The following is a 26,004-nucleotide window of genomic DNA, read 5'->3' as shown; positions in this document are numbered from 1 at the left end:
AATCAATCAATGTTTATTTATATAGCCCCAAATCACAAATGTCTCAAAGGACTGCACAAATCATTACGACTACAACATCCTCGGAAGAACCCACAAAAGGGCAAGGAAAACTCACACCCAGTGGGCAGGGAGAATTCACATTCAGTGGGACGCCAGTGACAATGCTGACTATGAGAAACCTTGGAGAGGACCTCAGATGTGGGCAACCCCCCCCCAGGTCCTGGATCTCCCATTGGAAATAATGTCAAGTGAATTAATGTATTGGCGGTTTGTAACCGTCGCAATCATAAGACCTTTTATCCTATAGTTATTGTCACATTTTCCCCCCTGATGCCATCTTAGGTCCTGGATTGTGGTGGCATCACAAGAATAAAATGACAAAGAAAAATTTTAGAAATCGCTTTAGATACTCAACGTGCATAGGTATTGTGAAGCCATGCTTGATCATTGTTTGAATTCTAAGGTTTATTCGACTTTTGAGGCGTACTCTTCCAGGAAAAATGTGCTTGAACTACCATTTTTTTGGCCTTTTTTTGGAGTCGTTGTACTTTGCAGGTTTCTATGTATTTGGGCCATTCCACCGAATCGGTGTCATTTGCTTATTGCAACTTTCTTTCCACTCAAAATCTGATAATAAACGATTTGAATGATTACATATGTGCATTGGCCCATCTTGTCCCTATGCTGAAAATTGCGGATTTGAGTAACAGGACTAAAAGTACCAGGGATTTGTATGTCATTGGTAAAATCATAAAATATAATGTCGTGGCATTTTTACCAAAAGCATGTTGACCCTAAAACATTAGATTTATTCAACAAAAGAAAATCGAAAACAATATCAAGCAAATAATAAAGGTAACAAGACTGTGCTAAGATATAGTGTTATAAATAAAATATGATTGAATATACAGAAAAAAAAAAGTGATCCTGCAGAGGACCAAAATTATGCAACTTTTGTGGCCCATGTGATTTGTTGAATAATCCACATTTTTCAGAGGGGGTAATGTGTTTGGGCATGTGTGTCTAAAGTGCGGCCCACAACTCAGTTATTAGTTTTTATTCTGGAAAAAAATAAAACACATCCCGGACATTACACAAAAAACTGAAAATACGCAACTGACCCAAATACACCCAAAAATAAAACCGGGGAAACCAAAATTGCTGAAGACCTGTGCATCTATCTGCATATAGTATTTGAGGATTTTTGTGCATCCTGTCATGATGAACATGTGAACCCATTTCTTGAAGGATATAGTTAATTTTTGAGTGTGTGAAAGACCCTACAAATGTTTTAGTTGGCGGAAAGATATTAGTATAGAATGACAGTAACACATTTATAATCCTAATATAGTCAGGTTAGACATAACCTAATTTTCTTTGTTACCTTTACCACTAAGCTAATACGTGCATATTTTAATAAGATTATTTGGTGTGTATTGATAGAGCTACATTGTAAAACTTATTTTAAAGTGATCCCTAATGCATTCTGTTTTTATGCATACAGCAAAAATGTTTGGATAGCCCTGACAGAACTAATTGAATAACCAAGGACTTGACTTAAGTATGATTAAGCTTGATTAAGTTTGATTAATATATATATATATATATATATATATATATATATTTATATATACATATATATATATATATATATATATATATATATATATATCTATATATATATATATATATATATATATATATATATATATATATATATGTCACGTTCGGTGCGCATTGAGATGCGCGGAGGTGTCAACTCAAGATGCATGAGACCAGACAAGCAAGTTAGCAGGTAAGAGCTGGTTTAATGTATAAGAAATGATAAAAGAACACAGATGCAAAGACAAAAGAAAGAACGTGCAATGCACGGGGAGCTAGGCTAATACTAGCACTGAGGTAAAGTCCAAAAGCGGCGCGTGTCGTGCGCCCAAAAGCTAAGGTGGAACTTAGCAAGCCAAAAACAGGAACAGATAATCGACCGCGAGTGTTTGCAAAAAGCAAGCGAAGAACTCAGGCACAACAAAGGGAGGAGGCAGGTATAAATATAGAAACGGTAATCAAAAACAGGTGTGCGCCGGGCGTCAGTGCAGGTGGAACAAATGAAGTCGCTATGGTGACGAATACAAACAAGGAAGTGCTCAAATACTGGGATCGGCAGAGTCCAAAACCTAATCAAAACATACACAAAGGCAAACAATAAACGATCCGTGTAGCGGATCGTGACAATATATATATATATATATATATATATATATATATATATATATATATAAGGAATAAGCGGTAGAACATGGATGGATGGATGGATATTTAGTCACCCATCCAAATGATGAGAATCAGGTGTCCTAATTACTTGGCCCGGCCACAGGTGTATAAAATCAAGCACTTAGGCATGGAGAGTGTTCCTACAAACATTTGTGAAAGAATGGGCCACGCTCAGGAGCTCAGTGATTTCCAGCGTGGAACTGTCATAGGATGCCACCTGTGCAACAAATTCAGTCGTGAAATGTCCTCTCTCTTAAATTTTCCAAAGTCAACTGTCAGCTTTATTGTAAGAAAATGGAAGAGTTTGGGAACAACAGCAACTCAGCCACAAAGTGGTAGGTCACGTAAACTTACAGAGAGGGGTCAGCGGATGCTGAAGAGCATAGTGCAAAGAGACTTTCTGCACAGTCAGTTGCTAAAGAGCTCCAAAACTTCATGTGGCCTTCCAATTAGCCCACGTACAGTACGCAGAAAGCTTCATGGAATGGGTTTCCATGGGCGAGCAGCTGCATCTAAGCCATACATCACCAAGTCCAATGCAAAGTGTCGGATGCATTGGTGTAAAGCACATCACCACTGGACTCTAGAGCAGTGGAGACTTCGCTGGACTGATGAATCACACTTTTCCATCTGGTAATCTGATGGACGAGTCTGGGTTTGGAGGTTGCCAGGTGAATGCTACATTTCGGACTGCATTGTGCCGAGTGTGAAATTTGGTTGAGGAGGAATTATGGTGTGGGGTTAACTTTCAGGAGTTGGGTTTGGCTCCTTAGTTCCAGTGAAATAAATTTTTAATGCTCCAGGATAACAAAATATTTTTGACAATTCCATGCTCCCAATCTTGTGGGAACAGTTTGGAGCGGGCACCTTCCTCTTCCAACATGACTGTGTACCAGTGCACAAAGCAAGGTCCCTAAAGACTTGAATCAATAAATGTTTATTTAAATAGCCTTAAATCATAAGTGCCTCAAAGGGCTGCACAAACCACAACAACATCCTCGGTAGGGCCAACATAAGGGCAAGGAAAAACTCACCCCAGTGGGACGTCGACCATGATGACTATGAGAAACCTTGGAGAGGACCACATATGTGGGCAACCGCCTCCTAGGGGACCGAAAGCAATGGATGTCGAGCGGATCTAACATGATATTGTGAAAGTCCAATCCATAGTGGATCTAACGTAACCGTGAGAATTAAGTCCAAAGTGGATTCAATATAGTAGCGAGAGTCCCATCCAAAGTGGAGCCAGTAGGAAACCATACCAAGCGGAGGCGGATCAGCAGCGCAGAAATGACCCCAACCGATAAACAGGCGAGCGGTCCATCCTGGGTCCCGACTCTGGACAGCCAGTACTTCATCCATGGCCACCGGACCGGACCCCTCCACAAGGAAGAGGGGGACATAGGAAAAAAAGAAAAGAAACGGCAGATCAACTGGTCTAAAAAGGGGGTCTATTTAAAGGCTAGAGAATACAAAAGAGTTTTAAGGTGAGACATAAATGCTTCTACTGAGGTAGCATCTCAAACTGTTACCGGGAGCGCATTCCAGAGTACTGGAGCCTGAATGGAAAACGCTCTATAGCCCGCAGACTTTTTTTGGGCTCAGGGAATCACTAATAAGCAGGAGTCCTTTGAACGAAGATTTCTTGCCGGGACATATGGTACAATACAATCGGCAAGATAGGCTGGAGCTAGACTGTGTAGTATTTTATATGTAAGTAGTAAAACCTTAAAGTCACATCTTAAGTGCAAAGGAAGCCAGTGCAGGTGAGCCAGTAGAGGTGTAATGTGATCAAACTCTCTTGTTCTTGTCAAAAGTTTAGCAGCCACATTTTGTACCAACTGTAATCTTTTAATGCGAGACATGGGGAGACCCGAAAATAATACGTTACAGTAATCAAGATGAGACGTAACAAACGCATGGATAATGATCTCAGCGTCGTTGGTGGACAAAATGGAGCGAATTTTAGCAATATGACGGAGATGAAAGAAGGCGGTTTAAGTTACGCTTCTAATGTGTGACTGAAACGAGAGAGTTGGGTCGAAGATAATACCCAAATTCTTTTCCGAGTCTTCTTGTTTAATTGTTTGGTTGTCAAATGTTGAAGTTGCATTATTAAATAGAGGTTGGTGTCTAGCAGGACCAATAATCAGCATTTCCGGTTTTTTGGGGTTGAGTTGCAAAAAGTTAGTGGACATCCATTGTTTAATTTCATTAAGACACACCTCCAGCTGACACAATCCGGCGTGTTGGTCAGCTTTAGAGGCATGTAGAGTTGGGTGTCATCAGCATAACAGTGAAAGCTAACACCGTATTTGCGTATGATGTCACCTAGAATGACAAAGTCTGGTGTGGATGAACTTGACTGGCCTGCACGGAGTCTTGACCTGAACCCGACAGAACACATTTGGGATGAATTAGGAGACTGAGAGCCAGGCTTTCTCGACCAACATCAGTGTGTGACCTCGCCAATCCGCTTTGGAAGAATGGTGGAAAATTCCTATAAACACACTCCACAAGCTTGTGGACAGCCTTCCCAGAAGAGTTGAAGCTGTTTTAGCTGGAAAAGGTGGATCGACATCACATTGAACCCTGTTGGGTAGGAATGGGATGGCACTTCAAGTTCATATGTGAGACAATGCAGGTGGTCAAATAATTGTGTCAGTATAGTGTACATTAGATTGGCCTACTGTACTTAAAGGGATACTTCCAGCACTGTAAAATAAAATGTATTTCCACCCTCATTTTGATTTTGAGATAGTAACAGAGCAAAATACTTGGCATTGTTGTGCAATTTGTGCAGTGGGAGAGTGGCCGTGCGCAACCCCAGGGTCACTGGTTCAAATCCCACCTAGTACCAACCTCGTCACGTCCGTTGTGTCCTGAGCAAGACACTTCACCCTTGCTCCTGATCGGTGCTGGTTGGCGCCTTGCATGGCAGCTCCCTCCATCAGTGTGTGAATGTGTGTGTGAATGGGTAAATGTGGAAGTAGTGTCAAAGCGCTTTGAGTACCTTGAAGGTAGAAAAGCGCTATACAAGTACAACCCATTTATCATTAATTTATTGTCAAATTGTTGGAGTATTTTATTATCTTACACTTTTAATTCGAACTATAGTTAACTTTGTCATGCACTGTCTCAGAAATGGTTCATTGCATGCTATAAAAATGATGAATACAAATAATTCCACCACTAAGCCTCTATTGTGCGCTGGCACTCTAGTCCTCCAGCTCCGCAATTAACAGGTTTGAATAGAAATCGTCCTCAACGTCATGTTTCACTTGATGATTCAGTGAGGATGATTCAAATTCCCAAAAAAAAAAGAGGGTGGGGGGGGGGGGGGGGGCACTGGAAATTCCTCATTATTGTCTTGTCACGTGACTTTATTAATGGAGCCTTAGAGGAATGTGCCAAAAAAAAAAGTTCCCAATAAGGTGAGGCTGAAACTTGGAATGAGAAGGCATTAAACTGCGGCAATGGCGGTCCATATATCATCAGCTCTATTGAGGAGTCATGCTTTAATGTATGACTTTCCTCTCTGCCTCCTTTTGTTCTCGCGTTTCCAATCTTTTCTTCTCTGTTTGATTTGGACTTGCTGTGTTCTACTGGAACTTCAGAATGGGCTCATTTAGGCATTCCTCCTCCTGGGTTTGTCATTCATCACTTGCTTTACCTTAACGAGGATCCCCTTTCTTTGCCTTTTTCCTTTGCCTCCCCGCTATAAACCCATCCATCCATCCATCCATCCATCCATCTTCAAACGCTTATCCGAAGTCGGGTCGTGGGGGCAGCAGCCTAAGCAGGGAAGGCCAGACTTCCCTCTCCCCAGCCACTTCGTACAGCTCCCCTCGGGGGATCCCGAGGCGTTCCCAGGCCAGCCGGGAGAGATAGTTTTTCCAAAGTGTCCTGGGTCTTCCCCGTGGCCTCCTACCAGTCGGACGTGCCCTAAACACCTCCCTATGGAGGCTTTCAGGTGGCATCCTGACCAGATGCCTGAACCATCTCATCTGGCTCCTCTCGATGTGAAGGAGCAGCGGCTTTACTTTGAGCCCCCCCGGATGGCAGAGCTTCTCACCCTATCTCTAAGGGAGAGCCCCGCCACCCGGCGGAGGAAACTCATTTCAGGTCGCTTGTACCCGTGATGTTGTCCTTTCGGTCAAGCTCATGACCATAGGTGAGGATTGGAACGTAGATCGACCGGTAAATTGAGAGCTTTGCCTTCCGGCTAAGCTCTAGTGATGGGATCGGCAGTTCTTTTGACTGTACTGAATCACTAGAATCAGTTCCTTGAATTAGTTTGTTCAAAAGATTAGTTCACCGAATCACTTCTGCAGCAGCAGTTCTGTGTGCAGGTCGGCGAATCATGAGTCGGTCAGTAACAGCTTCCCCAGCGGCAGATCTCGCTGTGTCAGTTCGCGAATGACACAATCCCTCAGCACCCAATGAACGACGCACACAGTGAGAGAACGAGATCCTCAATGTGACGTCATCCTCCGCGACACAGTCAGTTCTCTGTGTCAGTACGTTCGCGAACGTGATTCACGTGATTCACATCGCAACACAGTCAGTTCCCTGCTTCAGTACGTTCGCGAACGTGATTCACGTGATTCACGTCGCGACACAGTCAGTTCTCTGCGTCAGTACGTTCGCGAACGTGATTCACGTCAGTTCCACTCATACCGGCATGGTCGCGGCGGAGCTTAACTGAACTGAAAAAGGAACGAATCAGTTCATGAAGTGATTTGGTTCAGTACGTTCACTCAAAAGATTTGTTCGTTCAAACGAATCGTTCGCGAACGACACTACACTACTAAGCTCCTTCTTCACCACAACGGATCGATACAACATCTGCATTACTGAAGACGCAGCACCGATCCGCCTGTCGATCTCACGATCCACTCTTCCCCCACTCGTGAACAAGACTCCGAGGTACTTGAACTCCTCCACTTGGGGCAAGATCTCCTCCCCAACCCGGAGATGGCACTCCACCCTTTTCCGGGCGAAAACCATGGACTCGGACTTGGAGATGCTGATTCTCATCCCAGTCGCTTCACACTCGGCTGCGAACCGATCCGCTATAAACCCCACTCATAAAAGTCACTCTCATCCCTCCCTTTTTTTTTCATACCTCATCCATCTCTCTTATTCTTCCTGTCTTCCGCCACCACTCTGCACCATCTTGTCATTCACTCCACCTCTCGTCCATCACCTCTAGCGTTCCTAATCTGTACCGTGTGATGTTTACCTCTCATTGTCACTCATCCCACACAAAATTCTCCCCCTGGTGTTTTATCATCCCCAGGGGGAATGGCTTTTTGAGGTATTGACATTCTGGCTGATACTGACCCAGTTTATCTGTCGGGGCCGGAGCTGGGGCGTAATAGCTGTGTAATTGGATAAGATATAGGTTTCTTGTCAAGGGGTGGGGGAATACATCACAAAAGCAGCTTGTGCTGTTTTATCATGTGACATCATCTCGTCACCATACTTAATGCTTCTTTCCCTATCTTCTCTTCCGCTTTGACCTGATGAAATCACTTGGAATCTTTTAGGGACTCTTTTTTGAGCCAAGGCACATTTTTTTGCGTTGAAAAAATGCGGAGGCACACCACCAGCAGAAATCCTTAAAAAACGACAGTAAAAAGTAGTTGTCACAATTGTTGGATATGAATTCAAATCATAACCAGGCATGCATCACTATAGCTCTTGTCTCAAAGTAGGTGTACTGTCACTACCTGTCACATCACGCCGTGACTTTTTTGAGTTTTTTCTGTTTTCCTGTAAAGTGTTTTAATTATTGTCTTGCGCTCCTATTTGGGAGGCTTTTTCTCTTTTATTGGTATTTTCCTGTAGCAGTTCCATATCTTCCTTTGAGCGATATTTCCCGCATAGACTTTGTTTTAGCAATCAAGACTATTTCAGTTATTTTTATCCTTCTTTGTGGGGTATATTGTTGATTGTCATGTCATGTTCGGATGCACATTGTGGACGCCGTCTTTGCTCCACAGTAAGTCTTTGCTGTCGTCCAAAATTCTGTTTTTGTTTACTTTGTAGCCAGTTTAGTTTTAGTTTCGTTCTGCATAGCCTTCCCTGTCAGGTTTGTCACTGACAGTTTAGTCATGATTCGGTTTTTCCTCTGTATTTGTTTTTATTTCCTGTCAGCGCTCTTATTTTGGTTCAGTTTCCTGCTTATCTCCCTGAGCGCTGTTTCCCCTCAGCCGTGGCTGATTGTCACCTGGCCACACTTGGTGTCAATCAGCCAGCTGCTATTTAGACCTGATTTGCCCTCCTGTCAGGGCTGGAGTATTGTCGTTGTAGCTGTAGCTACTGCCTGTATGCTGAATCCTGATAGCTGTTAGCCGTTTCCTGTTTTCCTGGTATCCTGTTTCCTGTCTCCTCGTTCCTGGTTTGTGTTTTATCTTTATTTTGGACATTGAATTATGTTTTCCTGCACCAAGCCTGCCGTCTCTGCATCCTGGGGTTCGTCACCACAAACACTTGACACCTAAGCTTCAATGCCTTTTCTTAGGGGCACTCACCTTTTGTTTATTTTTGGTTTAAGCATTAGATATCCTTTTTCAACCTGCACACTGCCTCCCGCTGTTTCCAACGTCTACAGAGCAATTAGCTACCGGGTCCCACCTACTGATATGGAAGAATATTACATGGTTACTCTGCTGAGCTCTAGACAGCACAGACCCTCAACAACAACACATAATTCGCAGACTATAATTACTGGTTTGCAAAAAAAATAATTTTAACCCAAATAAGTTAATTTCCATTATCTCCCACGGCACACCGGGACTGTGGAAAACACTGCCCTATACAATTTTTACAGTTGCAATAGGCTATCGATATTGGACCCTTAAATATTGTCAGATACCAATATTATTCTGATACTAGATCAGCAGGAATTACAGTACATATTTGTATTATTTTATAGTATGGTATGTGACAAAAGATTTGATCAAGTGAAATTAGTCAAGCAGAGAACAGTGGTACTTATGTAAAAAAATCTAACCTTTTTGCATAAAAAGTACATAGTTGTATTATTTTGTGGTGTGGATTGTTAGAAAAGGCTTAATCAAGTGAAATTACTCAGAATAATGGTAGGTAGGGAAAACACTAACCTTATGACAGATTTATGTTTTTGAAGTGGAATGTTAATTTGTGATTTGGCGACACCTAGTAGTCACAATAAGTTAAATTTAAAATTAAAGAACCAATGATTGTCACACACACACTAGGTGTGGTGAAATTTGTCCTCTGCATTCGACCCATCCCCTTGTTCACCCCCTGGGAGGTGAGGGGGAGCAGTGAGCAGCAGTGGTGGCCACGCTTGGGAATCATTTTTGGTGTTTTAACCCCCAATTCCAAACCTTGAGGCTGAGTGACAAGCAGGGAGGATATGGGTCCCATTTTTATAGTTTTTGGATAATTGATTAAATTAACGTCATAAAGGTGAGTTGCATGATGTGTGCACGTTTGTTACTGGTACTTGCTGATATTGGACCAATATAACATTTAAATGTCGGATCGATTACTCCTACTTATTTGTTTAGAATCTTTGCAAAACAAAATCCATCACAAGGACTCACACCGGCAAGACATGGTTGTAGTCAATGTAGTTCTCTATTTCAATTGATAGTCCACCAAGTTGGCAATGTGAAATCCGGCCACATTTCAATCAATAAATCAATCAATGTTTATTTATATAGCCCTAAATCACAAGTGTCTCAAAGGGCTGCACAAACCACTACGACATCCTCGGAAGAACCCACATAAGGGCAAGGAAAACTCACAGATTTGCCTTTCCCAATGGTCTTGCACTTGTTTCTTCTGCACCATTTAACATCAGAAGTATTTAACCTGCAAAGTCCAAGGCAATAAGCTGGACACTTTGTGAAAGTGTCTTGAAACTGTCCAGCGTTCACAAGAGGAAAGTTTTTACCAGTGGTGTCAAAAACATTTTTTTTCCTAAATCAGATCAATCGTACTTTTGCATGTCGATTAATCACGTTTAATCACAGTATATTACTTGCATGTAAAATTGTACTTAACTTAAAAGACCCCCAAATGTTGACACAAATCTCAAAATGTCAGAATGTGTAACGTTTTGGTGTGGCGTTGTTGGTGGGGAACCCAGGATGCAGAAACGTCAGGATTGTGCAGAAAATAAACCATTTTGTTATTAGGAAAAATGCGGAAATTACAAAAAACTAATATGTGCAGCTCGGGTTGCAAAATTCCGGGAAAATTTCAAAGTTGGAAACTGTCCATGGAAATTAAAGGGAATATATATGAGTTAACGGAAATTAGTGGGAAATTAATGGGAATAAACATTGAATGCAACATGCTGGTTCTTGCAGTATGATTATTAGCTAAAAAAACCTGATTTATTGCAAATTCAGTAGAATTTCAACCCTGCACACTGCATTCCTCCACATGCGCAGTGCATTCTTCCATCACATGCACAGATCATTCCCAGCATGCTACACACTACGACAAGGCTATTGAGGCCACACTAGTATTTGAGCCCAAGGACTACATCCAGTCAGGTAAATGTTGATGATATTATTAGAGTAAATATATTTGAAAAATGCTATTTAAGTTTATTAGAGGTGTAATTGCTTGTTAGTGTGTGACTGAGTTATTTTTTGTTTTGTTTTATGTTTAAGTGTCATATTAAAAAATAATTATAAAGACTCACAGTTAAAGTTTTAATTGCATAAAATATCAGCTTCCCAAAAACTGCTGTATTAAAAAAAATACATCAATTTTAATATTTGTGTACACTTTCAATAAGTCAGTCTTTTAAAGTGACGGAAACTTTACTTATACTTATAACATTTTGAAGTTGTTCACAATACTATTCATAACATTGTTTTTGACGACTTTGACAATCACGGTTTTTACATATATCCGTTTTTCCGAGGTATTAATCCAAAACTAACAAAAAAACAACAACTAAAAAATGACAAAATAAAAACGAACACACACAAACTTCTATGTACAGTATACTGTATATATCCATCCATCCATTTTCTACCACTTATTCCCTTATATATATATATATATATATATATATATATATATATATATATATATATATATATATATATATATATATAGATATATATATATATATATATATATATATATATATATGTAGGTGTGGGAAAAAAATCACAAGACTACTTCATCTCTACAGATCTGTTTCATGAGGGGTTCCCTCAATCATCAGGAGATTTTAATGGAAGCATTCACATACAATGGTTTATATAGAGCACAGAGTGGGTGGGTACAAGCAGGCGTAGGGTGTGGTGATTGGCTCATGTGTTACCTAGGAGGTGTTTCCGTTTGTGGCGGCATGTTGAAATGATTTCACTGCGCTTGTTGATATATATATATATATATATATATATATATATATATATATATATATACATATATATATATATATATATATATATATGTGTGTATGTGTGTGTGTGTGTGTGTGTGTGTATTTGTGTAGATGTATTTCAATTGTATCTAATATTTCCCTTGCAAGGTACATGTGAGGATCATTTTCAAATGTGTAAAATGGTGCGTGATTCAAACTGTAAAAAGTAGGGCCATTTAAAATCTCAACAATGACAATTCTAAATAGCAAAGAACATTCTGTATCAAATAGAATAGAATAGAATAGAAAGTACTTTATTGATCCCTGGGGGAAATTCAGCACCATAGTTCGCTCACAATAGACAATAATAATAACAAGTAATATATAACATATATTATACATATAATATATAACATAAGAATAGTATAAGCATATTCTACATATATTCTACATTTAAGTGCAGTCAAGAACGAACCTATGCATTATAATTCAACAAATTAAACAGTTATTTATGAAACAGATCGACAGTTGCTTAACAATGTGATGGAAGCAAATGTTCCAAGGCTCTCTAAAGAATTGTCATGATCTGTGGTCTGGATCATGTTTTTGTTATTTTCTGTTAGTTTTAAGACTTCCTTAGTTCCTGGTTTTGTGCAAGCTTTTTTTTTTTGTTTCAATGGCGGCTTATGATTTTCACCTGCCTCTTGCGTTCAGGACACACCTGTCTCTAATCAAGAGACCAGTATTTAAGCCTGTCTTTGTCTGTCAGTTGGCCTGGCGTCATTGCTTTTGTCATACTATTGTTTGCTTCATGCCTTGCCAAGTAAGTTTTTCTTTGTTCATGCCACAGTTAGTCAGTTTTTGCCCTGTCCATAGTTTATTCTAAGTGTTAGCTTTTGTTTCCTGTGCTAAGATGTGCTTTCGCCTTGTGCGCCTTTTGTTTGTACCTATTTGATAGTCAAGATTAAATCCTGTTCCTACCTTCAAGTCCTGTCCGGAATAGTCAGTTTGCTTCTTGGTAGAACAATCCTTGCAGTAAATTGTAAAAACCCCCGAGTCGTGACAACGATCAGTAACATATACAACTAATGGAAAGTTTCCAGAATGTATTCTTAGTTAATTGTGGTGCCTTCACAACATTGTTGTCCCTGTTTTATCTGTTGTTTTCCTTTCATATTTGTGGTCACTACAGGTTGTGCTACCATTAAGTATCATCATAATCCTTTTTTCAGGAATCAAATATTGAACCGTTGTGCATAAGTGGAGATAAGTGCACACCTGACAGTATGGAGAGGGTTGTTGCAGTTTGAATTATTTACACAGCTGCCATGGTTTAAGTAGAGGAGCAGGAATTTAGAAGAAGACGATGGAATCAATAACAAGATGGCGGCATGCTGTCACGTCATCAAGGTATCGGTATGTACGCGGTGGCAGTTTTTCAAATGTCACATTGCGGCTTGCATGCTAATAACCAGAAAAAAGAACCCATTTTGAAAAGTCATACATACTAATGCTCTTCACCTGGAAGTATAAGCCTTACCTGTGTATAATTAGACAATACTGTAGAAGAGACCTTGTCACTCATCACAACCATATAACTAATGTAAAAAAAACTGAATAAAACATGAATTTTTTTCATGCGCTGTGCAAGGTTTCTGTGGCGGTGTGGACCTCTCTGCTGGACACTGACCATTGATATAAAAAGTATATTCACGTTACAAAACATCATTACATGAAGATAAGACATTTAATTCTGCCAAGGTGCAAAACTGCTGCCATATTTGTCTGTACATATAACTTTTTTTGAACATGAAATCTTGTGTCATAGGTGCTGGTGGATGGTCTCCACTGGACAGCGACCACTACCAGTGGCTACAGGTGGACCTTGGCTCCAGAAAGCAGGTGAGCGCCATCGCAACCCAGGGGCGCTACAGCAGTTCCGATTGGACCACTCGTTACCGTCTGCTCTACAGCGACTCCGGAAGGAACTGGAAACCTTATCACCAGGATGGCAACATTTGGGTGAGTGGGAAAATTAAACGATAGCCAATTTCCTGTCTTTGGATTGAATTAATGAATACATGTATTTATTCCGGCAGACCTTTATAGTAACACTTTATCATTCTTTGTACACACCCTGTTTCCATTGAGTTGCGAAATTTTGCTAGATGTAAATATAAATGAAATACAATGATTTGCAAATCCTTTTCAACCCATTTTCAGTTGATTACTCTACAAAGACAACATATTTGATGTTCAAACTGATAAACATTTTTTTTTTTTGCAAATAATCACTAAATTTGGAATTTGATGCCAGCAACACGTGACAAAGAATTTGGGAAAGGTGGCAATAAACACTGATAAAGTTGAGGAATGCTCATCAAACACTTATTTGAAACATCCCAGAGGTGTGCAGGCTAATTGAGAACAGGTGGGTGCCATGATTGGGTATAAAAACAGCTTCCCAAAAAAATGCTCAGTCTTTCACAAGAAAGGATTGGGAGAGGTACACCCTTTTGTCCAAACATGTGTGAGCAAATAGTCAAACAGTTTAAGAACAACGTTTCTCAAAGTGCAATTGCAAGAAATTTAGGGATTTCAACATCTGCGGTCCATAATATCATCAAAAGTTTCAGAGAATCTGGAGAAATCACTCCACGTAAGCGGCATGGCCGGAAACCAACATTGAATGACCGTGACCTTTGATCCCTCAGACGGCACTGTATCAAAAACCGACATCAATCTCTAAAGGACATCACCACATAGGCTCAGGAACACTTCAGAAAACCACTGTCACTAAATACAGTTTGTCGCTACATCTGTAAATGCAGGTTAAAGCTTTAGTATGCAAAGCGAAAGCCATTTATCAACAACATTCCGAAACAGCGCCAGCTTCTCTGGGCCCGAGATCATCTAAGATGGACTGATGCAAAGTGGAAACGTGTTCTGTGGTCTGACGAGTCCACATTTCAAATTGTTTTTGGAAATATTCGACATCGCGTCATTCGGACCAAAGGGGAAGCGAACCATCCAGACTGTTAACGACGCAAAGTTCAAAAGACAGCATCTGTGATGGTATGGGGGTGCATTAGTGCCCAAAGCATGGGTAACTTACACATTTTTGAAGGCACCATTAATGCTGAAAGGTACATACAGGTTTTGGAACAACATATGCTGCCATCTAAGCGCCGTCTTATTCATGGAGTCCCATGCTTATTTCAGCAAGACAATGCCAAGCCACATTCAGCACGTGTTACAACAGTGTGGCTTCGTAAAAAAAGAGTGCGGGTACTTTCCTGGCCCGCCTGCAGTCCAGACCTGTCTCCCATCCAAAGTGTGTGGCGCATTATGAAGCGTAAAATGCGACAGCGAGACCCCGGACTGTTGAACGACAGAAGCTCTACATAAAACAAGACTGGGAAAGAATTCCACTTTCAAAGCTTCAATAATTAGCTTCCTCAGTTCGCAAAAGTTTATTGAGTGTTGTTAAAAGAAAAGTCGATGTAACCCAGTGGTGAACATGCCTTTTCCCAACTACTTTGGCACGTGTTGCAGCCATGAAATTCTAAGTTAATTATTATTTGCAAAAAAGAAATACAGTTTTGAATTTGAACATCAAATATCTTGTCTTTGTAGTGCAGTCAGTTGAATATGGGTTGAAAAGAATTTGCAAATCATTGTATTCCGTTTATATTTACATCTAACACAATTTCCCAACTCATATGGAAACGGGATTTGTAATTTGACAGACATGCAACGGCACCCACCGAAAAGGGATACGGGAAAAAAGCAATATATGCTTATCCATGTCCTGCCCTTAATATACAATCAACTTATATGTTGGTTATATATGTTGGTTATAAAGTCCAAGTTTCAAAAGCAGATTTGATGGATACATAACAATTTCAGAACAAGAATTAAATATGCTGGAAAACACTTTATCAATAGCATTGAGCGACCGTGAGATTAGCTCCATCTTGTCTGGGAATCTTTCGTCTTCTGAAGCCTTGTCTGGTGTTTTATGTCCCTTATTCCACAGTGAGTTCTTTTGCACCTGTGTCCCACAGTTGAGATAGTCCAAACAACTAGTCATGTTTTTGATAGTTTCCCAACAACACATTTTTTACACTCTTAGTATAGAAGACAGTTTAATTTTTCCGCTCACATTGTCCCACTGTTTCACCCCCACTATAGATAACATTTGAGCTTTGAATGTGGAGTTGGCACCAGTTTGTGTGTGATGGCTGCTTGCCCCTGCAGCATTGGGGATTTTGTGGTTTCAGCCATGTCTTGGTTTCTATCCCATTTTTTGTTCATGTCCATTTTTGTTTGGACTTGAAGTGATGCATGAGTAAACTGGATAGTCTTTAAACCATCCTGTTGGGAAAATACTAGTTTATTATATTTTAGTTCAAGACCACCCATTCTCCATTACTTTGCCTCCCTCTACCACCGGGGGTGGGACATAGAGCAGCGTGCGATCATTAGCTAATGGCCTACTCTATTCACCTTAAAGTGCCACAAAGGCCTAAGTAGCATTTTTAGGTCTTTGCACTGATGCTTGCAGGTGTTAAAAAGAACCCTGTTGTTCCCACTTCTCCATGGTCACTGCAAAACTCTCTTTCCCATTAGAGTATATTCATTGTGCTCGAGGACATGACACAGTGTGTATCGAATGCAGAAACAAGATGCAAAACACAAATTATTGCACAATGGAAAATGACAGCTTTGGACATTTTTTTGCAAAGACCATAATTATGTTTTGTAAGTAAGAGTTTTTTTTTTCTTTTTAGTGTTTGTATTAAGCACAGCATGCGGCCCTAGAGGTCTGTTGGGGATGGAAAATGTGTACTCTTTTACGTCTCCTTGTAAATTACTGTGTTGTTTATGTGTTCTGCATCAGAGCTATTAGCCACTATTATTTATTTCAAAGTGGCTTTGGTTTTGCTATTAACTCTGATTCATCGCCTCTGAGATTTCTGCAAATTCTTAAAAAACACATTAATCGCCCTGCTGTTTGGCTATCTACTGCCAGGGTTGTTTTCGGTTGCAGTAGCTTTAATGTATGACTTCATGTATACACTGTTATGTTTGCATTGCTTTTTGCCTGGACTCACATTTCCAATACTCACGTCAGTGGAAGCCAAAACTAAATATTTTGACTTTAATGACAGAAAACATCCAGATGACTGAAATTTTACTAGCAAGTTCCCTTGATGTAGTTTTTTTTTGTGTGTGAAAATAAATCGGGCAGTCATTTCCCATAGCATCAATTAGTTTTTGAGTAACCGAGTACTTAGAAGGCCCTCTTTCCAACGCAAAACTCCCCTCTTGGTGTGACGTCATCTACAGAACTGGAACCCATTTCCTCGCATAGACCGTGTGGATAAAGGCATGCGAAGTTATTATTTTGATCACTTGATTGGATGTTTTTTGTCACCCAGGTCCATGATCATTTTAAAACTAATATGGTTCACATTATGAGGAATCGCCCTTTTCGAAATTTTATCTTTCACCTCCTCTTCCATAGACACCATAGCCTGTGCAAGCTAATGCTCTTTCAGCATTTCATCAAGCTTTATGGGAAAAAAATCAATAGAAGAAGACACAAAATACGAAACCCAAAACCAGTGAAGTTGGCACGTTGTATAAATCGTGAATAAAAACAGAATACAATGATTTGCAAATATTTTTCAACTTATATTCAATTGAATGCACTGCAAAGACAAAGTATTTAATGTTCGAACTGAGAAACTTCATTTATTTTTGCAAATAATCAATAACTTGGAAATGTAATGGCAGCAACACATTGCAAAAAAGTTGGCACAGAAACATTCTTACCACTGTGTTACATGGCCTTTCCTTTTAACAACACTCTACATGTTTGGGAACTGAGAAGACCAATTTTTGAAACTTTTCAGGTGGAATTATTTCCCATTTTTGCTTGCTGTACAACTTAAGTTGTTCAACAGTCCGGGGTCTCCGTTGTCGTATTTTACCAGGGGTGGGACCAAGTCATTGGTTTGCAAGTCATAAGTAAGCCTCAACTCTTTGCCCTCAAGTCCCGAGTCAAGTCCCGAGTCGAGACAGGCAAGTCCAGAGTCAAGTCCAAAGTCAAGACTGGAAAGTCTCAAGTCAATTCCCAAGTCCTGCATTTTTAGTTTTGGAGTCCTTTCAAGTCCTTTTAACCACAGACTAATATATTTAGACATATTGTGTATGCTTTTAAAAACGGTGTATTTATTTATTAAACCAAGTGCATTTGAAATTGCAGGAAAACAAATAGTGCTGACATTGCACTTCATAATAGCACTGTTAAGCAGTCAATTTAAACATTTAACTCATTCCTTTACAAAATAAACACATTTGAAAAAACAAGTGGAACTGTACTTATTTGCACAAAAGTGTTAGCATTGTATTTCCATGGCATATTGCATTGGAACTAGTTCCACAGCAGTTTTTATCCTGTTCTTATCTTATATCATTGATCTCATCTCATACTGTATGTTTGTGGATGTGTGTATACACATGAAAAACATTACATAACAAATACATGAACATAACAATGAACATTATTGTACTTTTTAGATAGATGTCAGGGCCCTTTGCAATATATACACATTCTTATTATAGTATACATTTTAACTGACCATTATTTGACTGTTTGTTTTTTTGAAGGTGGCTAAAATAGCAGTGCTGCTGACCGCCGTCTAACGTTACGTTACTGTGTGTGATACATTGACCAAAGTAACGTTATGTGTAGGTACCGCATGCAACCCTGCTTGAAGAAAATAACTTGACAAAAAGTATGAATAAGGTAGCGAACTGCAGTGGATGTAACAGATTGCCGTGTTTGCTATGACGTTATAACCATAGACATCTTATAAGTAGACGCAACATTGGCTGCTGTGACGCGAGAAACTCAGACGCCATCTTGAATTGGTGATGAGGAGCCGGTGAGCAGCCTAAACTGACAGTTGACAGTTGGAAAACAAAGATGCCGGGCTGGTGTTCAGCGTTTTCCTGCTCAACTGAGCGGACTGTTGAAAACAGGAATCGGGGGATTACTTTTCACAAGTAAGATTTAACATTAACGTACTATTGGTTGTATTATGTGAAAAGAATATTGGGAGCAAAGATTTTCAATATTTGTATGTGAAAATCACAAATAAATCTTCTGGGAGAGGATGACCCCCCAACAGGAGTTTGGTTTACAAACTTTCAGCCCCACCTAAAACAAATTTCATCAGCCACCACTGATTATGATGCATTCTCATTTTAGGCAAAATATAAGACCACTTCTTAACAGTATCATTGTAACCAGGAATAACTTTTCAAGTAACAATATTCAAATACTAACATTGTTGGGTTACGCAGAATTTGGTTTTATTCTGAATCCAGTGAAACAGATTGGTGGTTTTAGCTGATATAAAGACTTTTAGGTGTTTATATATGTTAATGTTTAAGTATTTGGCAGACGGTTTTATCCAAAGCGACATACATAAAAAATACATATAAAACAATCACTGTAAACATTATAATTTAGGGAAAGAATGTAATACAAAAGATCAATACAAAGTGTCAAGACAGAATAAACTCTCTGCTGCTGCAGCAACAGAGATACAGTCTATAGGTCCCTAAGATATATGGATATCTAATGTATTCATACACTATTTTTGTAGGATATACGCATGTATATATAACTTAATCATATTATTTCTTCAACTTAGAAATAGCTGACCGTTTTTCCCCCTTCTCTGGGATTATATTCCCAGTTTTGATCTCAGACGTCTGGTCACTTGTAGCATATAAGAATATTATATTACTGTTAAGCAAACTATGAATGGTTCCCTGGGCGCCACCCACACCTGTTGTTTGTGAGTTGAGCTCTCTGGATGGCTAGGGCTATACTTTGGCTCCTACACACTGGGAGTCAAATATTTTGTACATACAAATACACATTTACTCACATACACAGCATTATTCATACATACATACATACATACATACATATATAGGTACCTACGCTCCCACATACATGCATAAATATAGTACATACCTACACACTCAAAGTTGGTACATCCACACGCACATTCACTGTACAAATATACATATACACATTCTATACATTAACATTCACTGTACAAAAATACATATATAAATACTGTACATATACATTTACTGTACAAACATACATATACACATACTGTACGTATACAAGTACATATACATTCATACACTCATCCATATAATCACGTTTTATCAAACATAAATTAACATTTTTATCCTAGGGTAAACTGGGTAACACATTGCACACTGACAAAGACTATAACAATCTACAAGGTTAATATTGCTGGCTTCTCTTTCTTCCCCTCCATTTTTCTGCTTTATTTGTATATCTAGTTATCATTACGTATATGTATTGTTGCAATCGAACAACTGTATTGTCGATAATAGAGGTAAATTATTGGTATTATTCATTATCAAGGGTGCTATTTCTATTGGTATTTGTATTGCTCCATTTGTAGTGTAATAATGCTCATTGTCATTTCTGTATTATTATTTATTTCACTAACTGCTTATTTGCTATCACTTTAACCCAATCATATTTGTACAAATCGTATTTGCTCATGTTTCTCTATTGTTGTTGTTTTTGCTGCTATTTTTGTTATTGTTGTGTTTGCTGTTGTTGTTTTTGTCTTTCTGTGTTATCCCTCTCTTGTCCCCACAATTTCCTCGTGTCTTCCTTTTTTTCTCTTTTTATCCCCTCCTGCTCCGGCACGGCTGCACCAAATAATCACATAAATACATTTAATACAGTTAAATACAAATAAGGCAACAAGAGAAGTGTCCCACACATCTCTTTCGTAAAGTAAATTTGTACAGCCGATATGGGCATCTCCATCAACAATATGATTTCCCTGAGAAGCTGGACAGGACAAAAAAATTATTAAAAATAAAATAACAGCAGCTTACCTACCTTCTTCCGTATTTCTGCAGTCGTTCCCTCCTTTTTTGGGGGGAACTTATTTGGCTTGAGTCTTTTACACTTTTCCATCCAAACCCTTCCCAAAACCTTCTTCTTCAAAGTCAGAATCCATATAATGATTGCTGAAAAATAAAGTCCTCTCTCTTGGTCTGTCCCTTGTTGCGCAAGTCAATTTGACTGGAGAGGTCCATACCTTCATCGTATTTCTGTCATTTGGAAATCGATGCAGGCTGACCCCTTCTCTAGATGTATTTCTACAACCGGCAACAATGCATCGGGCAGAATACTATATATGATCATTCCTTCAAATATTGAGTGAAAACAACGTGATTCGGGATGACGATGCTACCAAAACACATTAGGCACCATTAAACTACCTCCATTCTTCTGTAGGTGTTGTCAGCATACTGATGAAGGAAGGCCCACCCACATTTTGAAGTTAGAAATAGGCGTTCCAATATGTACTGAAACTCCTTAGAAAACAAACCTAGAATTACTACTTTGTCTATTTTGGTGGTAATGTGACCTGTAGGCATATTTTTTAGGTCCAGAACTATGGAATAAGTGCCAGTGTTGTCAGCATTAGAGAGCTCCTTTAAACACGGTCTACTGCTTTTGTCAACATAAAAATTTTAAAAACCAAAGTGGTCATTTCTGTCAAGTCAGTTCGTTTATGGCAACGTGTTTTTGTATTAACATCTTCATTGTCTCTAAGCAGTATGAAACCCCAACAGAAACAAAACTACTGTCTTGTTTCTCAGCGATAAAACATAGACAAAGGGCAAAGTAAGTTTTAAAGTAAATCAGGGGTGTCCGACCTACAGCCTGTGGGCAAAATGCAGCCTTGCTGGTGTTTTTAATTTGGCCCGCCAGATGATGTCTTTAGTATAGCCCACTAGATGTTGTGAGTGCAATAAGCAATATGGCTAGGAGTTGCATATTCATATCATATTTGAGTAGCCAGTGGTCTAGTGTCTTGAAAGTTACTCAACCATAAATTGTATTTACAAGTTCCAACAGCACATTATTTGGTTATATGACCAAAACCAAACAACCTTCCCTAGTCATGGTGCAGAAAATAAAAATAATCAACCAGCACAAAAATACTACTAACATGGTCACATATTACACAACATACTCATTGAACTTTGTGGATATTAAAAAAAAGTGCAAAAATAAAAAAGTCAAAATTACACTCATTTAAATACATTAAAATGAAGGATGGGTAAATGCAAAAGATGTATCCTTGTTTAGCGCATTTTAGCTGCTTGATAATTCTGATTATTAAAAAAATACCTTTAAGAGGTCACCACAGAAGTAAACAAGGTCGGAGGTGAACTTTCACATACTCTTAAGATCCAATTATAATGATTATTAATTGTACATCCATTGTATTATACAAATATGTAGTCATATATATATATATATATATGAATATATATATATATATATATAAATATATATATATATATATATATATATATATATATATATATATATATATATATATATATATATACACAAATCCTGTTTCCATATGAGATGGGAAATTGTGTTAGATGTAAATATAAACGGAATACAATGATTTGCAAATCCTTTTCAACCCATATGCAGTTGAATGCACTACAAAGACAAGATATTTGATGTTCAAACTCGTAAACTTTATTTTTTTGGCAAATAATAATTAACTTAGAATTTCATAGGTGCAACATGGGCCAAAGTAGTTGGGAAAGGGCATGTTCACCACTGTGTTACATCACCTTTTCTTTTAACAACTCTCAATAAACGTTGGGGAACTGAGGAAACTAATTGTTGAAGCTTTGAAAGTAGAATTCTATCTCATTCTTGTTTTATGTAGAGCTTTAGTCGTTCAACAGTCCTGGGTCTCCGCTGTCGTATTTTACGCTTCATAATGCGCCACACATTTTTGATGGGAGACAGGTCTGGACTGCAGGTAGGCCTTGATTGTACCTGCAGTCTTGTACTACGAAACCACGCTGTTGTAACACTTGGCTTGGCATTGTCTTGCTGAAATAAGCATTTAAGTCTCACCTTAAAACTCATTTGTATACTCTAGCCTTTAAATAGACTCCCTTTTTAGACCAGTTGATCTGCCGTTTCTTTTCTTTTTCTCCTCTGTCCCTCTCTCCCTTGTGGAGGGGGTCCGGTCTGATCCGGTGGCCATGTACTGCTTGCCTGTGTATCGGCTGGGGACATCTCTGCGCTGGTGATCCGCCTCCGCTTGGGATGGTTTCCTGCTGGCTCCGCTGTGAACGGGACTCTCGCTGCTGTGTTGGATCCGCTTTGGACTGGACTCTCGCGACTGTGTTGGATCCATTATGGATTGAACTTTCACAGTATCATGTTAGACCCACTCGACATCCATTGCTTTCCTCCTCTCCAAGGTTCTCATAGTCATCATTGTCACCGACGTCCCACTGGGTGTGAGTTTCCCTTGCCCTTATGTGGGCCTACGGAGGATGTCGTAGTGGTTTATGATGTGGTTTGTGCAGCCCTTTGAGACACTAGTGATTTAGGGCTATATAAGTAAACATTGATTGATTGATTGATTGATTGATAACGTTGCTCTGATGACAACAGATGTTGCTCCAAAACCTGTATGGACCATTCAGCATTAATGGTACCTTCACATATGTGTAAGTTACCCATGCCTTGGGCACTAATACACCCCCATACCATCACAGATGCTGGCTTTTGAACTTTGCGCCTATAACAATCCGGATGGTTATTTTCCTCTTTTTTCCGGAGGACACCATGTCCACAGGTTCCAAATATAATTTGAAATGTGGACTCGTCAGACCACAGGACACTTTTCCACTTTGCATCAGTCCATCTTAGGTGAGCTCGGGCCCAGCGAAGCCAGGAGCGTTCCTCTGTGTTTTTGATAAATGGGTTTTGCTTTGCATAGCAGAGTTTTAACTCGCACACATAGATGTAGCAACCAACTCTAGTTACTGACAGTGGTTTTATGAAGTGTTCCTGAGCCCATGTGGTGATATCCTTTACACACTGATGTCGGTTTTTGATGCAGTAACGCCTGAGGGATCAAAGGTCCGTAACATCATTGCTTACGTGCAGTGATTTCCCCAGATTCTCTGAACCATTTGATGATTTTACGGATCGTAGATGGTAAAATCCCTAAATTCCTTGCAATAGCTCGTTGAGAAATGTTGTTCCAAAACTGTTCAACAATTTGCTCACAAAGTGGTGACCCTTGCCCCATCCTTGTTTGTGAATTACTTACCATTTGATGGAAGCTGCTTCAATACCCAATCATGGCACCCACCTGTTCCCAATTAGCCTGCACACCTGTGGGATGTTCCAAATAAGTGTTTGACGAGCATATCTCAACTTTATCAGTATTTATTGCCACCTTTCCCAACTTATTTGTCACGTGTTGCTGGCTTTAAATTCTAAAATTAAAGATTATTTGAAAAAAAAAAAAAAAGTATATCAGTTTGAACATTAAATATGTTGTTTTTGTAGCATATTCAACTGAATATGGGTTGAAAATTATTTGCAAATCATAGTGTTCCGTTTATAAGTACATCTAACACAATTTCCCAACTCATATGGGTTTGTATATAAACGTGTGATGACTGGCTGGCATAGAGTTGCGGGTCGTTCTCTCGAGATGCAGTTCGGGCTCGGACACAGCGTAAGGTAAGAAATATGGATTTATTTAAAATAAAAACAGACTAAGAACAGAAAAACTGGCACGAGGCACAGCAGGCAAAACCAACAGAACTAGCATAGGAGCTAGAAAAAAACCATAAGCATAGCGTGGAAGCTAGCAAATACAAAAGCAGGTTTACCAGAATCGGGAATCAGCGTCGTCACTTGTTACGTGTAACAAAACTAGAAAGCGAGGACGAGTCAACGGAAAAGGCAGGCTTAAATAAGGACAGTAATTACAAACAGGTGTGAGTCAAAAACAAGAGGCAGGTGATACTAATGCGTGACTATAGTAACAGAACAAACAGGAAGTGCCACCAGGAACTAAGGTAAACATAAGCAGAACATAATACCAAAACGGAACAAAACCAGAATATGGTATGATCCGGGCAGCGGATCATAACAGTATACACATGTGTATAGTTACATTGCATGCAAAAATTTTGGACACCCCTGAAATAAATGTATTTAACTTGATTGAACCACTATAACAACTATCGTATTTTTCGAACTATAAGTCGCGTTTTTTTTTGTAGTTTGGCCGGGGGTGAGACTTGGCCAACCTATAAAAAAAAAATATATATATATTTTTTGGGGGGGGGGTTTGGCTGTGTCTCACCTGAGCCCCGCTGGAATGTGGAGAAAACTGCGACTTATAGTCCGAGAAATACGGTACATTTATTTTTATTTTTCATAATGTTGCTCAGAAGGATTTGTACATGTAGAAAAGCTTTATCAAAACTGTGGTCAAGGAATACAACAAAATGACTCCATTAGCGTTCAAAATAATATATGAAAACACAATAATTAAAATTAAAATGTCCACAAATATTGTTTTCAAAAATTGTTTCTTTTTTCACATTTATGTCTATGGTGAACATCCCAAGAAAATGTGCAGGTTGGCACGTTTTGGTTACATTGACATTGGTCTGCCAATTGGCGAGGAGAAAACGTGAACGGGCTTTCAGTATTTATATAATATCAATACACTATACAAATACTGTAATACAACCGTTCTTATCATTGTATTTTCTCAAAAAATACTGTTGGCCTATTGACCCAAATATAAGACAACTACATCGCTCCGGCTCACTGGTGTGTGTGAGTGACAGGAAAAAAAGCTCTGGGAGATGTCATTTGGTTTGCATGTATAAATATAATGAAGTGCTGTCACATATTCGGGTCAATAAATGAATCAACACACTTACTTCTAGGTCATAACTGGGTCAACGCATTGCGTATGCATTAAAAATGGCCTGTGTAATAATTGGCATGCTTACTCATGTCTTGTTTCTCCTCCATTGCTCTCAATCAGAAGCGCGCGGGGTACTGATAAGGAACCGTGACTTCTCAGGAGTGAGTGCCCTTTCCCACTGCAGGCAATGTCACTGTATTGGCTCAGCGATTCCCCGAGGAAGATAACTGATAAACACTTCATAATTGGCTTTGTGAAAGTGCAGAGTCATAATGACATTGATGAATGAGTGTGGTAATTTAGACGCCATTTGCGACAAAGCTGAGCAGGAGGTGTGCTAGTCGGAATTTTTTGCGTTCCGCGTTAGCAGTTGGACGACGCATTCGCTTTGTCATAGTGACGGTAACTTCAGTTCCTTTATCTCGGCCCTCCGAAATAAATCTTTCGGCTACCAAATGGCACGTCAGATTT

General features: G+C 39.3%; 1 protein-coding gene across 3 annotated transcripts in view; it reads left to right on the top strand.

Annotated features, from left to right (window-relative positions):
* The window catches only part of cntnap2a (contactin associated protein 2a), an 843,773-nt gene that overhangs the window by 359,703 nt on the left and 458,066 nt on the right, over window positions 1-26,004 (top strand). For all 3 annotated transcript variants that reach the window (XM_061921961.1, XM_061921960.1, XM_061921959.1), the window contains exon 3: window positions 13,482-13,675. In XM_061921961.1, the coding sequence (XP_061777945.1) occupies window positions 13,482-13,675 (194 nt within the window). The remainder of the gene's footprint in view (window positions 1-13,481; window positions 13,676-26,004) is intronic.

This window comes from Nerophis ophidion, linkage group LG15 (genome assembly GCF_033978795.1).
Source record: "Nerophis ophidion isolate RoL-2023_Sa linkage group LG15, RoL_Noph_v1.0, whole genome shotgun sequence".
NCBI lineage: Eukaryota > Metazoa > Chordata > Actinopteri > Syngnathiformes > Syngnathidae > Nerophis > Nerophis ophidion.
The sequence above is the reverse complement of the archived record's forward strand: the minus strand, read 5'-3'. Positions and strand labels throughout refer to the sequence as shown.